Source organism: Cryptotermes secundus, unplaced genomic scaffold (assembly GCF_002891405.2).
Source record: "Cryptotermes secundus unplaced genomic scaffold, Csec_1.0 scaffold741, whole genome shotgun sequence".
Classification (NCBI taxonomy): domain Eukaryota; kingdom Metazoa; phylum Arthropoda; class Insecta; order Blattodea; family Kalotermitidae; genus Cryptotermes; species Cryptotermes secundus.
In genome coordinates this window covers 655,571-674,384 of record NW_019724599.1, presented here as the reverse complement: position 1 = coordinate 674,384, position 18,814 = coordinate 655,571, and the positions used below count along the sequence as shown (strand labels likewise).

Genomic DNA, 18,814 nt, shown 5'->3' with positions numbered 1-18,814 from the left:
GTGTGTGTGTCTATCCCTCTATCGGTGCTAGGCAACGGCTCGGTAAATATTTTTCCGCGGTAACGAACACAAATGCAACAATAGAATAGTTGTTATACCAGTTGGTTTCTATGAGGTTTGTATCGTATCGAACGAAAGCAGCGATTAGTTCTTCCCAGAACTTCTTCTCGGTGCTCAGTGTCAAGGCTGCATAGCGTCGAATCGTAAGTTCACTGATAAATAATGAACTGGAAATGATTCGGAAATAAACAGGCATGCCCTGCTCGAGGTACTCTCCCCTCATTTTCCTTAAGTAACAGAAAAATCACAGGAAGCCTCAGTGAGGGTAGTCGATACCACAGACAGGATTCGAAACAGTACCTCCGGAATCGAAGTATACAGCGTTACCGCCAGACCGTCCAGTTCGGTCTCAGGCGCACAGATGTCCTTACAGTCTATTGGCTTCAACAGTAGTCCAGGATCGCTTCTTACGCTTCACCAAACATAATCATCCTTTCATTTAATTTGATATTACATAATTCCTACAGTTCGCACAAGTTTGTTAGATAGCGTATCACTCAAGAGCCAAACGCGATGGGAATATAACACCAGCCCAACAGACCACAGTTCCTGGTCGAACATGTTCCACTTTTTTCCCCGAGACTTTCTAAGAGGTGTGACGCATTGATTTCAAGTGTAAACACCAATTTGGGAACTAACTCTTTAGAGTTGCCGCGGGCCTTCAGAACTCTAACGCGGAGACAGCTTGACAACAGCTGAGATGCGTCCAGGGCCAGCAACCTATGCATATCAAAAACACTGATAATCCGTTCAAAACTAACTTTGAGAACAGTCCTTCTTGAGAAACTGACAGTGTCTCAAGCAGCAAAGAAATGATCAGAATTTTATGTTCATTTATTTATGTTTCATTGAACGCCGCTGTCAGTAAATCACATTATAGGCAACGCTGAATGGCAGGATGAAATTTGAGTAATGAATTGCAAAAGATGTGGAAAGCAGCGTTTATTTTCTGCACTTGCCCGGGGTCACTGGGTAAAAATAAGAGAGACCTATAAAGATAGACGGTCTCCAAACCAAGATGTAAACCCAGTATCTCCCGAGCACAGATCAGGTGTATTACTAGTCGATTGTGCCCCGAAGTTCATTAACTTGTTCACAAGAACCTACGTTGGTCCCTCTATTGGGCCTACAACTACATTTCCTCAATCCCTCCAAGCACATATGGGGGTAGCAACCGTTTCCTCCCTCACCCTTTACAGTTCTTTATTCATTGATCATCCCGCAATTCGAAGCTACACAGCCTGACCTACTGAATGCGCTCTAAACTGAACAAAGAGTTGCACCCAGCATGCGACTGAAGTGCCAAAGCAACAGCATTTGGCGTGGCTCAGCTGCAGTAAGAGGCATTTCAGTACAACCGTAAACCGTTGACAGTCTGAACTACTGTAAAATCCAGCTTCCTTGGTCCACCTCAATGTCGATGCGACGCGCTGTTATGATCACAAGTGCATGGGGAGTAACCAACCTGATGTGGACTGGCTTCCAGTTCGTGGCAGTATGAAGATTATGCCTTTTGGGAAGTGGCGCCATCTGATTTCGGGAACACACGTACCGAACCTTCGGAGGAACTACCGCCTCCAACTTCAGAAGAGGAAGTCGATACCTATCCACCAAACTGTACTCTGTCACAGCCCAGGAAACCTCCACAATTTACATCGTTTGTTTGCATACGTTTACGTGTATATGCCACATTTTATGATTATGTTGTTATATTTATTTTTAAATTTCCCACAGAGTCATAAGATGCAAGGTAAAGTTGTCCCTGTGCTTAACTAATTAAGCAATACGCCATGAAGACGTTTGGGGGAGTGAATGTATAGAGCCACATTTTCTTGACCTCGGCACTAGTTGGAGGTGAGTGGTCAGCTTCACGCCCCGGCCGCTTTACCCCCGGTACCCATTGTATAAGAGATTGGTTGAATCCCAGAGCCTGTCTGGACGGCGTGGAGAACAGAAAATTATTGACCCTACCGGGACTCGAACTCCGACCCCAGCACATAGCCAGTCACTATACCGACTGCGCTATCCCGGCGCTTTCGGTCAGAAGATGTATCTTATCATATTATATAAATCTTCAGATTGATGAATTGATGTGACACGTTATTTCTTCAGCCATCGCAGTAAACAAGACCGTCGTGTTTTCATCATTACAGCAGGAGCTTACATATTTCACGCACTTCATGCAAAGTATACAATAAGACAGGAATTCTGCAAAGCGTTGTGTGGTAGATGATGTCATGTAGATGCGTGTACTGTAAATATTACGCGACAAACTTCAGGGAATTCTGACGGCTCAAGACAGCTGTCTTCAGTCCGTTATGTACTCGCAGGTGCATAGAGGACTGCGTTATTTACATGTTCGTGACTTCACGTGTTGCCATCAGGCGAATTTCAACTACAATCTATACTCACAGTGTCTACAGTAAAATGGTCTAGCCAATTTCATGTCTTCCTATCAGTGAAATATAAACTTACATTTAATTGTTTCATAATTCTACAGAATGTGTAATCGCACAAAAATTTGTGTAGGAGATCCAATATTTATAACATATAAAACTATATATATCTAGTCATTCTTTCCTACCACAGACCAGAGATATGGAATTTACTCCGTAATCTTGCCAAAATACACTTACTGATATTTGCAACATTATGCAAAAACAGGGCTACTATAAATGATTCATTCGTTCTTTAAAACGCTATATTTTCCAAAGTTATATGTATAAATATGATTGATATATAAAAATAACCGTAAACTCACCAAGTTTGTATAATGTGCACCAGTTGGCAGCAGGAGTTCAGTGCCTTTACAAAATGGCGACAAAGCAAGAAAAGAGTTTTTGTTTGTTGGAATATTCGAGATGTTCGTCTGTTATAGCAGTGCACCGCGCATTCAAAAGAGTATGGAAAAGAGCCGCCATGTAAACAAAGCATTTTGCGGTGGTATCGGCAATGTTCGTCGCTATCTAAACAATGAACTTCGGCATCGCTGGATTGGGCATGTTGGTGAGAATGACGTACCTTTTTTCACTTGGCCTCCCAGATCACCTGATCTAACGCCTTGTGACTTCTTCCTTTGGGAGTATATTAAGGATCGTGTTTACGTACCCCCACTACCAAGAACACTAGTAGAGCTGAGGGAACGCATCGATACTGCAGTGATGACCATTGACAGGATGATGCTATAAAATGTGTGGAACGAGCTCGACTACCGCCTGGACGTGTGTCGTGTGACCCAAGGGGCACACATAGAACATTTGTAGTGTGTGAAGAAAACTTGGTATGTTTACGGTTCTTTTTATATATCGATCATATTTGTACGTTTAATGCTTTGGAAAATATAGCTTTTTAAAAACGAATGAATCATTTATAGTAGCCCTGTATTATGGTAGGCATCTTTAATGTGATTCAAATCCTTATTCTCCAGTTGCTCTTTTTAATAGGACAAGTAAACTTTATTTTCCCAGTGTGAGTATTATTGCTGTAAAATATTTCTACTGTAGACCTATATGGTAATATTGAGAAGGAAGGCAACCCCGTCCTTGTCGAAACCGGACATACTGTTTCTATAGTATATTCTCCAGATGCGAAGGCCTTATTTGCAGTGTTCACCAGTACGGTGTGTCATGACGAAAAATGTGTTTACCGTTTGTGTTATTGATAGATCTCTGTCTCAAATTCGACAATAACCAGAGCAAGAAAAGGGTAATGGAAAATACTTCGCTTCCAATTAGGAATGCATCTTTCCAGTCTTGTTACTTACACTTCAGCAAGTCTTTTATTAAGAACGTTTAACCCCCTGAAACATGAAGTCTATCCAAAATGCTTCTTCTGGAGAGAATATAAGTTATATTTTAAATGAATAAGAGCTGTTTATTCTCATGATCATAAGAAATATATAAAATTGCTTCTGCGATTAAAATATTGACCTCTTAATGTATAATCAGGTGGTACCAGTCTGTTGTGAACAGTTTCTTAAAGTGATCTTACCTTTAACTGCAGCAGACACTCTGTCCAGCATGTCCAGTTTCAGGACCAGCGGAGGCGAGTCTAGTTCCATTGCAGCATCCTGTTTCTCTGATGTCAACAGCCTTTTACTTCGAGACTCTAATTTCCGCACCAAAAATATTTTAGTATCTTTCACACGTAACTTCTTCACAAAATTAATTCGAGGAGCGATGGAATAACCATCCAGAACACTGACTGAACAATTCAAGTTCTTAGTCAGAGGTTCTAAATCAATTGTAGCTTCTGTGAACTCACCTGTACGAAACTGTTTAACTTTCAACGTTGACGCTTTATCTTTCACAATTCTTACTCTCACTTTTCCACCTCCATTTAAATATTCAAACACGCCACCATCATAAGTTTTCTTCAAAACCCTTTTCACTATTATAACTGCTGTGACATCACCGTTATCAGAATACGAAAGCGAATCTACCTTCCCTGTGAAAATTGCTGTAGCATGATGCGTTGCTATAGTAACGGCGTCTTCCTGATACCCACAGGCTGCAGTGACGTCATCGCCACGTGCTAATGCTATTACGCACACCAATATCGCGAAAACTCGTTGACATGGCATTGTACTTGCTGAAGAGGTACAAAATGGCACACGAAACATTGCTTTTTCACAAACAGGCCTATGTTTCTATTGTCATTGCTTCAAATCAAATTATGCAGTTAAATGTTCTTCGTTTTTTCGTTGGTAAACAAGTGCTTGAAAGCAATATCTTAATCCACGACAAACAGATCACATCTGTAGACACTACGTTACGTGTCTGTATTGCAACAGAACCAAAACAGAACAACAAATAATTTTGTTGTTTCGTCCTATGTCCTTCTGAGCATAAACAACACACCGCTTTTTATGAATCACTGAACTGAAACTGGTCCTCGGATGTTTTGATGTCACAGATGAAATGAAATTGCACGTAACACAATCAGCACAGGCACCGAAACACAACGAACACCGATACGATTTGCAGCGCCATAATCGCTGACGGGACTCTGAAGGGTTTAGACTGTCCAGCAACTGTCCCACAACTGAATATCTTATTTCCGCTGCAGTGTACACAAAAACAGAATCGCACATACAGCCTACGGACCGAAACAAGCATCATATCGGGCAATGCTACTATGATTTTAGCACGAAATTAAATCCTGGTTTGTAGCCGAGCAAACACTGAACACGGTCGCACGACTGGAATGACTGCCTCATTCGACCGTCAGTAGTGAAGTGCTGCTGGCACGGAGATTTGACGCAGACTGCTTTGCAAGCTGCGATGGGTGCGTCGCTTAGATATGTGTGCTTTAATATGAAAGAGAGAATAACATCTTATTTGTTTTTAATTCTGTGGCAAACAGAAATGAAAATTGTGACTTCTTCAACGTAACTAAAAACGAAAAATTGTAAAATGCGCCCATTAGTTTCACGACATCTCTCTCTCTTTCTTTCTGTCTATCCACACATAACTCTGAAATATTGGAACGGATTTTCAAAAATCTGATTCTGGGGAGTTTTACTAAAATTTGCCAACACTTTTCAATTTTATTTAAAAGTAGACAATAATATCAAACATTTTCCACGGAGACATGCATGTATTTCTGTGCGCAAGTTGAATGTAACTCGCTAAATATTTATAGGATCATGGATATGAGAAATATTTAAAAAGTTAAAGAGAATAAAAATCACATATTTTATACCCAGTAAACTTCTTCCGCAACTCTTAGGTGTTCGAGATAATTAAATAAATGCGGGAGAAAGAGTCAGAAATGTCATACTTTGCGTATATTTTATACCCATAACCTGATCTTCTGAGGTTGGAGTGTAGTTTAGAACAAAATGGAGTACTCAGGAAAGTGTTTCAAATTGATAGCGACGTAACATGTGTAAACGTGGGAATGCTACATAAGAGGGAACATAATGGTTTATTCTGACATCCAGATATTGTTATAGGAATCAAATGTAGAATGTTGCAATAGGTTGGACATATAAAAAGAAAGAAAGGTCTTGGAAAATCAAGATGAAAATAGGAGAATATATTAAAATAGATTTGTCTAAGCATGTCACGCTGATATACTATATTCTACTGCACCATCACAGGACGCTTGCATTAGCAATGCTGATCTCGTGGTTTCCGCTGTCATGTAGTAAATAATGTCAATAATAGAAAATGCAAGTATATGAACAAATTAGACAACGTCCTCCTTCTAGCCGCTAACGAGGAGCCACTGAAACAAAATCACTTACAACCTGTGTTCGACGAAGAGCAACCATTAGCGTTGTAGTCAGCTTTATCGGTTTGTTCTCACGGCTTGACAGCTGGTCACAAGCCTCCACTCGGTCTTCAAAACAAATTATGCCCACCGTGAAACTGAGATAGGCGGAAGCTTAGTGCGTGAATGATTTCCAATCAAAAGACCACTTAAAGAGTTCCCTGATTCTCAACATGAGTGAATTCACAGTGGAATCTAGGCTTAGTTTCTAGCAATATTTATTTTCTTAAATGTCTCAAAAATTCATGCGGTATAATATTTTGTACCTGACATTACTACAGAACAACCCTACTCAATTTTGTGGCAAAGGCTTTCTTTATTTCCTGGTATGAAATACGAAATTCTACGTAAAATTAGGAGCATGTCTCACAGCCAGCTTCATTCCTTCTCCGTAGATAGTTTATGGGATTCGTACGATTATCACAATAAAGACATATTATTTCCCAAAAAAGCATTAACCTGTCCATCTGCGTAATATTTGCTATGATGTAAAAAATGATAACTTAAATATTTCCTCAACGAATTTCTAGTTTCAAAGGATTAAATTTCACAAATGTTGCAAGTTAAGAAATACATGACTAGACTATGCCCTACTTGGTTAAACAAGAGTGTAACAGCATGCAGGTGCTTTCGGTAGGAGTTCTAAATGGAATGTTACAAGTTATTTATTTGTTGCTTATTTAATGACTCTCTTATTCACTCAGATTATAGCGCTACTTAGTCTAATGAATGGATGATAGTGAATAAATATTTACATATCCATTCCAATCTATTATAATAGATTGGAATGGATATGGAAGGAGCTAGCCGTGGGCTCATTTAAAGTAATATCCCAGCGTTACCGAGCACCGAGAAAGACCACGAAAAGCGTCAATCAAGTTAGTGTGTATCCCGGGCTAATTAGAGACACCTCCCGGATACTAGTCTGAAACTCTGGAGTTTGAGGCTGCTTGTTCGGTGGTATGTCAATATCTTGTTATTCAAATTAGTTCTGAGAAAAGGAAATATAGGAAACGAGGCGAAGAAATTTTCTTTCATTACTCATGTGCCTTGTTTTAGATAAGAGTAAACTGAATAATTGAGACTGCGATTGCACCAGTCAAGTTCAAAATGTCCCAGTAAAATTCCTCAATTTAATTATCTCGCAATTCGTAAGATTTTCGAGAAACAAGCATTAGACACATAACGTGTGTTTCATATTTTACAACAATTTTCGTTCGAAATTATTTTTCTCTCATAAATATTTTATGAGTTATACTTGCGAAACACACGAACGCGTGTCGGTCTTCATGCAAAATAGTCGTCGAAATTGTGAATCCAAAGGAAGACTTATTTCCTAGCATTCTCCAGCATCAGAGTTCGTGTGAGTCCGTCCAGTGGCTCTCAAGCCCCACAGGATATCGAATGCGCACAAAAATTTTCGGCCTCATTCAATATATGTCCTGAAAGTTTTGTGAGAAAAAGATGGTATATTTTATTTAAAGTAGGGCTGGTGCAGCTTCTATTATAAAAATTTGTATATAAAACTGCACATCAAAACGGGCGAGCAGAACAAATAAGATATGGGAGTTTCTGATGATAACGCGTTGTTTCTTCTGCATGGACGTGAGAAGGCACCAGTACAGGCAACGTGCTCTGAGGACGTATGGGAGACCAGTTATAGCTGTATACATTCTTAACCTCGGCACTATAAGGAGGCAAGCAAAGAATTCTTGGGTATCGGTTCCAATACCCACTCTCAACGAGGACAGGAACATGCACGGAAAAGGGAGTTATGTTAGTGCGGCCGGCAACACAGAATAGACAAAATTAGCGACGACGTTGCAGCCACCAGCTCAAGCTGGTTCATCTCTCGCGGATTTCTTATACCGTGAAGATGGAGGCGATAAGTTCGTCCGAAACGTCGGTTAACACAATATCTACACGGCGCCACATCCCAGAATATGGCATTCTTCGTAGTGACCGCCGTGGAAACCTCAGCTCTTACATAACTAAATGATTGTTAGCTTGCCAATAAAGATTGTGCTCCATATGGTATTTTTTTATTGCTAGTGGGGTGGGACTAAGTCCCTTGTACTGCGGCCACTTCTGGCCTATTGTACCAACCCCAGATGATAGGTGAGGGTGATTGTGGAGCATTTGATGGAATGAAGATTGGCAGGGGAAACCGAAATACTCTGAGAAAACCTGTCCCGGCGCCACTTTGTCCACCACAAATCCCACTTGACCAGACCCGGGATCGAACCCGGGCCGCCGCGATGGGAAGACAGCGACTAACAGCTTGAGCTATGGCGCGGCATGCTCCATATGATTAGTTTGTAATCTGTTTAGTCAGTTTGGTAAGCAGATAATTGACGGAATAAAAGTGGTGAAGGCTTTTGGAAAATATTTCCATTTATTTAAAAATGAAATTAATATCAGTAAAACACATGTATAGGACGACTGTGAAATATTTGAAATTCTCCCATTTTACTCGTAAACAAACACAGTCCGCCTTCAGTGACATTCAAATGTCATAGTAAACTGTCGATATTGCTGGGAAATTTTACAGCTGAACAATGATCCTGGGTGAACAATGAATCATAGGAGGCGCGCATAGCAACAGACCATGCATTGTTACCAGCATGTGCATGAACCCGCCTAAACCTGAATTCTGAACCGGCTATGTTACAATGCTGTTCCGCCCACGGTGCAGGCTAGTACGAGTTTATATTTTGCGGAGGCGAAATTCTGTGGGCGGCAGAAGGAAAGGCTCAGGGACTGTAAATACTTGCTTGCTTCATGATCAAACTGCAACACTGCTTTTGCTATAATCACTAGTGTTTATGTTCGGGTCCTCGTTAATAAGACGCAGTGGTAATTATATGTACAACTTTCTTTAACATTTCATATAATTCTCAGAATGAACGGTGGAAAGTTTCTTAAATAGTATTTACCGGTTGATCTTCCATTAGAGAGGCAGTTTGTTTTCTGTAAAGTATGAACTAAATTTAGGAACCGGGATAGCGCAGTCGGTATAGCAACTGGCTACGGGCTGGACGACCGAGGTGTCAAGAGTTCGAGCCCTAGTAGGGTCAAGAATGTTCTATTCTCCACGTCGTCGAGACCGGCTCTGGGGCCCACCCAGCCTCCTATACAATAAATACCGGGAGTTTTTCTTCGTGGGGTAAATAGGCCGGGGCGTGAAGCTGACCACTCAGCTCCAACTAGTAACGAGGTGAAGAAAATATGGATCTATACATCCAATCCCATATACGCCTTCGTGGTGTAGTGCTTCATTAGTTGAGCACAGGAACAACTTTATGTAGAAACTAAATTCTCATACAGTCTTCCTGATTTAACTTCATCAGAATTAAAGGCTTTTTTTTCTGTAAACGCTAAAAATATTATCTTCATAAATTGTTTAATTCGGCATTAATTCCGGGAAATCGAAATTCAGCGGCCAGTGCGTCAGGCCACCGCTGCTAACCGTCTGACCGTCCTGACGTCTTCACTTCCACTCTGCTCTTGTCACAATGATGAACGGGCGAAGCCTGGGAAACTTGTAACCCCCCCCCACCCCCCATGACTTTCCTACTGTTCTTTCTTGCTGCTGTTCCTCTGTCTTCAGGATTCAAAGATTTGTACTAACATGGAGGAAGAACATTTTTTTTCTTCCAACACACTCTCCGCAATTTTGTAATTGTTACCTACAATTAGCGAACATTCAGCAACGTTGAACCTAAAACCCTTCGCCGAAGCCATTTTGAGCCCGTACACGCTATTTGAAAGTTCAAATCAAACTCCCTTCACATTCATTTTAATATAAACTACCTTGTCCTTCTGTAACGAATCTTCCAGATTTCTGGCCAAATTTATTCCGATTTTCTTGCTTCCCCCTTTGCAGGAAAAAAGAAAATATGGAGGCCCACAGCGCACGTACTTTTATCTTTTCTTTTTTGCAAGATATAATTGAAGTCAACGCATAATCTGTCGCATCTTAAATCTGCGAACCTACCGAACGCATTGCAATTCAACTCGTTGTCGGAAAACTGAAAGAAAATTCCTCACGCAAATTACATCAGCTTGCCTACGTTTGTTGCGGAACCAACCACACAGAAATTTCATAATCTTCACATATGGACAGAATAGCAACGTAACCAACCCAATAGAAGATATACAGTATACTCATAGCTACACAATCCACTACAACACGCATAATTACAAAAAGAATATATAAAACAAAATTACTAATGGCAAAAAGAGAAAGTAACTGAGGAACTGGATGATGAAGAAGGGATAAGTGTGGATGTGACAGGCCACTTGAATATTCTTAACAAAGAGCTACAAGGAACAGATAAACTCATTACAGTGATATTTGACGGCATAAAAGCTTTCAAAGTTAGGCTTCGATTGTGGGATGATCAATTAAAGGTGCATAACCTTGTTCAACCCCCGCACAAGAAATCCCTACCGACTATTTTCCTTACAGTGTTAAAAAATATTCAAGGAACATTTTTTCTATTATGGGAGCATCTCGAAGAACAATTCCAGGGCTTGAAAATTATGTAAATGTAATTTATTCTTATGCTTTTACCTTGAATATAGAGATTGGGAATGCTCCAGAAAAAAAATATGCAAATTGGATAAATTTGCGGTATGATACTAACATGAACCAAACGATTTACTAAACAGAATTTCGAGAATTTCATTCTTATTTGCAAAAATAAAAAATGTTTTGGGGATTAGGAATAATTGTAATGTGGGGCAGCACGTGTACGCATGGGCAATTTTCTTCCCTTGTAAAGAATAATAAGCGGAAATGTTGATCTCGGTCGACGGACACACGAAATATTTAATGATGTTGGTTTCCGGTTATATGTCACCCAGAAAGAAATACCTCCCCCGGTACAAACGATGTCACCCTCCAGTTAGGTTACACGGTAGATAAGGTAAGATTTGACCAGTAAGAAATCTAATTAAATGTGTAGCATAATATCCAATAATTTTCCCTCATTAGTTTCTTGAAGAATTTGTTGTATTGGATATGAATATGTGAGTATGAAGAGAGTAAAAACGTACGGCATACTCGTACGGTAACGAAGAGATAAAGTGCAATATAGTTTAATGGTAATTCAATTCAGTTCTTTATTATTTATGTGCTGAGTCAACAGCCGCAAGACCAATTACAGACAGAGCACAGTGTAGATACAAGTAATTACATTATGGACAATCACAACATAAAGTGAAAGACAAATTACAGGCAAGCACTGGAGGAAAAACATATTAATGCAGACAAGTAAACAAAATAATAATAATAATAATAATAATTTAATTAACATAAATCTAAGTTGTTATTCAGAACTGAGAAATGAAACGTATAAATATTTAATTGTGAAATGAAACGTATAGATATTTAGAGAGGATAATAATAATAATTAAGTGTAATTATTTTTTATATTCATGCAAATAATAATAGNGGTAGCCAAGCGGTCTAAGGCATGTACTGTCTTCGCTCGCTTGGAAACCGGGATCGTGGGTTCGAATCCCACCCAGGGCATAATGTTTAGTTTGTGTGTGTGCGTTTTTCTGTGTTTGTGTACAGGTAGAGGCCTTGCGACGAGCTGATCACCCGCCCAAGGAATCCTACCGAATGTGTAAGATCTAGAAAAACCGAAGTGAACGGAGAAATTCATGGAGGTAGGCCTAGGCCCACTGGGGCTGTAGTGCCAAGGAAAAAAAATAATAATAACAATTATACCATATTATAAAAATGTTTGAAAAGAACTGTCCTGCTCCGAACACGTCAACATCCCTGCATACAACATAAGCAGCTGCTGCACATCCAGCAGGAGGACAACTTTACATGAGGTGCAAACATTGAGCAAGNGCAACACCGTGTGTCCTCAATTGTAAGAGACATCTTGGTTTATCGGTGGGTTTTCAGGAAAGAAGACGCAGTCAACTGTTACAAGCATCCTTCATTTTTAAGACAGAACAATGAGCACAGATGTAACCATGAACGCTGACATAGTTTCTTCATCGCAGAGTGTTAATTAATACTTGGTATTTTTATCGTCTATGTTCCCATTCATACAGTGTCGCAAGTAACGCGATTACTAATAAGAAAAATAGATTTTAGAAATCTCCTTCGTTATCTTTGTGTTTACTGTCCTGTGGCCTGTGTTCTGAACATGGAGGTTTCCTTGCACTTCACTCATATTCTCATACAACATACTTTTTCGACATGAATCCTTAGATGCCAACAAATGTAAGATAAACCTCTATTTCAGAAAATTTAAAATGTGGAAAACAAGTCTTACAATCGATGAAATATGGCAATAATATAATGGGCCAATCTTAATATTCTGTACAATTTTAAACAAAATACTTACCTTCATATTGCTCGAAATGAGGTGCGACCAGCCGTAATTTCAAAATTATCCGTTTGGCCCGCTTATCTCTCGTTTGTGAACTGAGTGAGAATCCAACACAGTCAAGTTTTCCGACTCTCTCGGGCAAGTCTCGTTACTACAAGTACATAACGTGCCCTGTGCAAGAGTTCGCTGAAGAGTTAGGGCAGCAAATGTCTGTGTCGTGAAACTGTAACTGACGGACAGTTCAATGCTTGAACAGTCTAGACAACATAATTTCAAGGCTTTTCCTGCCGTTTCTTAACAAAGAACTGTAATCTACCAATCATGCTCAAACCGCAAGCTCCTCGGACGAATACAACTTCCAAATAATATTCCAGTCTGGCGGGCAGCACGCTTGTTTCGTGTTTTGGATTGAAATACTGGCCCGCAGACATGGATCAGCATTCTTGTGGTTTTCCTCGGTCATTTCCGAATAATTCCAGGATAGTAACTTGACATCAAACCATGATCGTTTCCTTCAACATCATTTCCAATTCATTATTCACTAGTCCTCCTGCCATCTGGCGACACATAATCTGAGCTACTGCAGCAGCCTCCAGAAAGATTTTCACAAAGGCCGCGCCATAGCTCAAGCGGTTAGTCGCTGGCTTCCAACCGCGGCGGCCGGGGTTCGATCCCGGGTCTGTTCAAGTGGGATTTGTGGTGGAAAATGTGGCGCTGGGGCAGGATTTCTCAGAGTACTTCGGTTTCCCCTGCCAATCTTCATTCCACCAATTGCTCCACAATCACCTTCACCTATCATCTGGGGCTGGTACAATAGGCCAGAAGTGGCCGCAGTACAAGGGACTTAGTCCCACCCCACTTGCAATAAAAAAAAGATCTTCACAAAGGTTAAAGGAATAAAATAAGTTTACGCCCCCTCCCCAATTCAGCACAATCACAATTCACTATCAATTGTTCTGCCTATCACTTGACGACTATCTTAAGCTGCAGATACTGTTCACATGCAAGGACGACCACAATTGATGAAACCAAAATTACTCTTTATGAAGAGTATAAATCACTATCCCAGTATTCTTCCGGATAAAATGAAAAACACATGGAGATATCAATCAAAATGGACGGAACTAGTCGGGATTCCAGCTGCGGACCTCCCGAATACAGTTCATACACATTACTACTGATTTAAATTACTTGAAAATAATAGCAACATTAATAACAGTAACTAATTCTCAGGTAGCAATGCCCGAATGTGCAACACACCAATATCAAAGCCCACCAGTGAACAAGTTCCATACACCTACCATCTTAAGAACCTATTCTCCCTAAGATTTAATTAAGATTTAATTCTACCACATTGTCTTTGTCTCATATAAATTTACCGATGGCCACGACACAAATCACAGGACCGGCGCTTCTCCCTCGGCTTTTTACGGACCTGTTCCCTTCACGGTTAACTTCAGAAACTGAACTGCATAGATATTCAGGAGGACACCTCGGATGGGGCGCCGGTCCAGCACACATTCCTGTATGAGCAGGACAACACAGACACGGGGAAAATTCGTAGAGACATCCGTGTTCCGAGTGGGATTCTAAGACACTGAAGCACAGTGTGAGCCTTGGACGGCGCGGCTGCTCCAATCGGCAGAGCACGACTTCTGAAATGATATTAAAGACTCTTCTAATAGGACGTCAGTATAACATAGCTAAACGCGTCACTGGTTTTTCTTTTTGTAACCGAACTTAATATTGAAGACGTGTTTTAGTATTAACGGGCTAACTGATGGAGGTAAATAGTGTCTTCTACGGCCATACGAAGACGTCAAGTCAGTTGATTGAGTGCATAATTTAACACCGAGAATGGCTGTCACATCTTAACAAAGTTCAGGTGCCTGACGGTTTGTTCACGCGGATTAGTGAGGAAAACCTTCGCCTGTCACACACGTTCTCTAGTGTTGAAAGGTCGGACTTCTATAAAAACTGATCCTTTGACGCACGAAATTCGTGTAAATAATAGCCTATTTAAAAATTCAGTTCCTGCCGCAAGAAAAGCCCTCTACGTAACAAAGGCCAATCGATTAATGCTGCTCAAGAAATTAATCGCTCTTTTCTTTCTCTGGGAATGATATGAAACACTGTGTGGATAAAATATATACCTCTGTACTGTTAAGGGAACTGGTACGTATAGTAGCCACTGTACTTTGAAGAGTTAATTCTAGTCTCCCATCGTTGTCCCACTCTTAGAAGTGATAGTTTTCAGCGCCAGACACTCATCGGAGTGCAAAATGCTCTGAACAAAAAATGTAGAGGCCATGAAACATATATTTCATGTTCAGCAACGTTTCTCCCAGTCTTGTCATTTTCGTGATACTCAAGCAGAAGTAAACATCAATTTATGCTTGTGACTACCCCACGCTCGCAGTTGCAAAGTTTCTGGGCAAATGGCGACTGCGTCAGTCTGGCAAGCAGGGTGACATTGGCTCAAGTGTCTAAAGGAAAGTTGGGAGGCATTCATTATACGGGGTAACGGTTTCTGACTTAATTTCTTCCCGTGTTATGTGATTGTTGTTTGAGATGCTTCTAAATGGTACAGACTTTATATCAATGTGCAGCTACAAACAGTGATATTCCAAACAAACGTGAATATTATCTACGTTTATTACTAATTTATATTTCGAATGATTTAGTCTTGATATTTGCCCTGAGAACTGGAAAGACATAGTTTAACTGAATTCATTGGTCTTCTTGTTTGAAATTATCGGTTTCACGCTATTTATAGTACAGCACCAACTAGCTGAGAAACTATTAGTTTCTCAAAACAGAACTCTGGTATATGGAGTAATTTATTTAATTAGGACTAGTCAAACTACACAATTTCAAGATTTCTCTACCCTCACATTTCTCAAAATGGATACTGGATCCATAAACAGTTAATCAAAATCAGCTCATGCTCAAAAACTATGTGTAAAAACTGACCAGCACTTCTACAATGGATTTTAGATGACACGCTATAAGCAGTTGTGTTGATAGTTGTGGAAGGAATGATAAGCCATTTTGTCATCTAAATGTCTTCACGATGTTCCTAGTATGTTATACAAATTGCTCTATTACAAGCTTCCTAACAGTAAAAAACATCCATACAATATTAAAAATATGGCCACACAAACAAGCCAATAAACAACTAGATGGATCGGGTCCTTCTTGAAGAGCCAAGAGTTACTCAGCCGCTGTGGTAACTCCCCATCATTTTATGGAACCCTGTAGTGGATTACTTGTTCACAAGAGCCTGCCACTTGTCCCTATCCTGAGCCAGATGAAACCAGTCCACATTCTCACTTCTTTTTTCTTTAAGATCCATTTTAATACCGTAATTCCATCTATGTCTGCTTCCTCTATGTAGTTTCTTCATTTCATATTTGCCCACAAAAGACGTATGAATTTATCCTCCTTCCTGCTCAGCCTATCTATTCTAATAGTAGGTCTATTTCGCAAGGAGTAAAAATTATGAAGCTCTTCATAATGCAGTTTTGTTTATCCTCAAATTATTTGATCCCTCTTAGGTCAAAACAGTCTCCTCAGTACCATTCTCAGACTCCCTCTGTTTACAAGTCATAAATTATCCTCCATCTGAGGAAAGTGAATTTTAATTCCTGCAATATTACACGTTTGTTGCCCAAATTTTAACTTGGGAATAACAATATTACAGTGGGTCCTTGGTTTAAGAGATTGATATATGCAGAATTGAATATCTGCCAGTCTGAAGTTTACAGCAACCCAGTAAAAACAACACAGCGGGCCACAACACATATAGGACACCATTAAAGAACCCTCTTCTCGAGAACGACAAGGTGGCACACATTCCGCCCCCGACAAAAGAAATAATAAGACAGACGACACGAACCAGCTTGGTTTACAAATTCCAATAGAATCTTAACAAACCAACTATAAATATTTTAATGTATTGGAACAGCCGCTGTAGTTGTAAAGACTTTAGATTTTACAGCCAATTGTATATTATTTATATTGTATGTATATATTTTAACTTTTAGAACATGTACTGTAATAGTGTTTTCTACCTGTATTGATGTAAAGGTGTCCCTATGAAGATGGTCTCTGAAGACCGAAACATGTAAGGGCATGAAAATTTGAAATAAGAAAAGCTTAACCAGTCACATTGGATGGAACTATTTAACTTTTTCATGTCATAAGAATAACAATCCATTACCAGCTACCTTCCTAAATTTAGTGTACAATGGATTGTTTCCAACATACTCATGTCTCAAAGGATCACTACCCTCCTAACAAAAAGCAATGTTAAACTACAGCAACAGACTTCAGTAAACATGAATGCTACACCGGTTTAACTGCTTAAATGGCAGAAGTCCCTGGTGTCACAGTGTTACCTTATTTTTAGATCTTTGGTGTTCAGCTATATACAAAAAACGTCCACACTCCTACTGATTGATGAAAAATTTGAAAATAGATGGGAAAACAAGAAGGGATTAAACTAAAAATAAAATCTTTAAATAACTTGCTATTCAAAACTTATTAATAGATTTGAAAGAGAAAATATTAAAATGGTACAGTCATGTAATAAGAATCACAGAACAAAGATATGAAGATAGGTATCAGAATTAAAATTTAAAAGAAAGAGACATGGAACACACAACAGGATGGTTTAGCCAGGTACCAGAAGACATCAGGAAGAGATAAACAGCAAGAAAGAAATTTAAAAATAAGCAGGCAGAAATAAGAAAATGGAGATTTCTGGTCCATTAACGTGCACAAAAGAAAATTAATGGTGAAAGATGAAGATGACTACGGAGACTGCACTATGTGGTCTCAGGAAGGCTACTATACTCATAACTTTGTTTAGCTGCAATTTATGTACTGTTACATTATGCAAGATTCCTTCATTTTAATCACTGTGGTCCAGTGTTTGCATTTCTGGTGATTCTGTTACCATATACAACTTGAAAGTGGAGTGCAAGAAAAGACACTGCGGGCTAATCAAGGTTCCAAGTTCTCGCTGAACAATGCAACATAAGGAACAAATATGCACTGTACATTCAGTAAGACTGGCAAATGCAACGTCCATTTCCACTTTTCATTATTATTATTATCTTAGCTGAAACTCTATTTTGTTTCTTAAAGTATCATACACACTGAAGCGCATCCAAAATGGGAACTACAGGTAGACATTATACGAGATATAAAATAATTGGTCAAATCATACATTCCCTTAAAATGGATAGGAAAGGCCGCAAGAGATACTTCAATTCGATATCAGAGACATGATTTAATACATGTTCAATGATGGAGAAAATTATTAAAAAACACTACATACAGTTCTTTAAAGAGGACTTTTCATAAGGAGCAGAGATTAAATACATATGCAAATAAAATACTTTCTGCTCTGTATATAAAAAAACAGATGCTACACCTAGTACACAATCTAACTTAATTTGTTGCATGACTTAATCCTTATCAATTCTTTTACAACATATGTCATGTCACAACCATGTAAGGATTTTGTACATATTAACATTACCACAACCAGTCTAACAAGTACCAAAAACTCTTATAATTAATAAACGAAATAACGTTACTAACATCTAAATTCACCAATACTATAACACTGTATTTTATAAAATAATTTGGGCACTGATCACGTCTCAAATATTTGATGTCTCTAACATTCATTGACGTTTCAGAGTAGCATACTGACACAGCAACTAGAATAATTACCTTTTGTTTGCCTTGGATATGACTGCTTTCATTGCAAAAATCACAGTACACAGTAAATGAAAGTTTAAAGAAAGAATAATATATTAGGAATTTATAACTTCCTGCATGTAACCAAAAAGAAGCAGTTCCAAGCAGAACTCACAATCTACTTTCCTTCTGCATGAGCATCTGATCCTGCAGGACATAGGTCCTCATAAGATCCAACTTTGGTCAAAGTAAAATATGTATTTCTTGCAGCCATAATGGGTTATTACTATAATTTATTATTATCATCATCAGCATGGCCACAGCATAGGCAAAGTGGTTAGTCACTGGCTTCCCACCGTGGTGGCCCGGGTTCGATTCCGGGTCTGGTCAAGTGGGATTTGTGGTGG

General features: G+C 39.4%; 1 protein-coding gene across 1 annotated transcript in view; it reads right to left on the bottom strand.

Moving 5' to 3' along the window:
- LOC117282156 overlaps positions 1 to 5,277 on the bottom strand; it is a 121,884-nt gene extending 116,607 nt beyond the window's left edge. Inside the window, exon 1 of the mRNA XM_033750661.1 lies at positions 4,051 to 5,277. Within this exon, the coding sequence (XP_033606552.1) occupies positions 4,051 to 4,681 (631 nt within the window). The 5' untranslated portion in view covers positions 4,682 to 5,277. The remainder of the gene's footprint in view (positions 1 to 4,050) is intronic.
- Between the last annotated feature and the right edge of the window lie 13,537 nt (positions 5,278 to 18,814).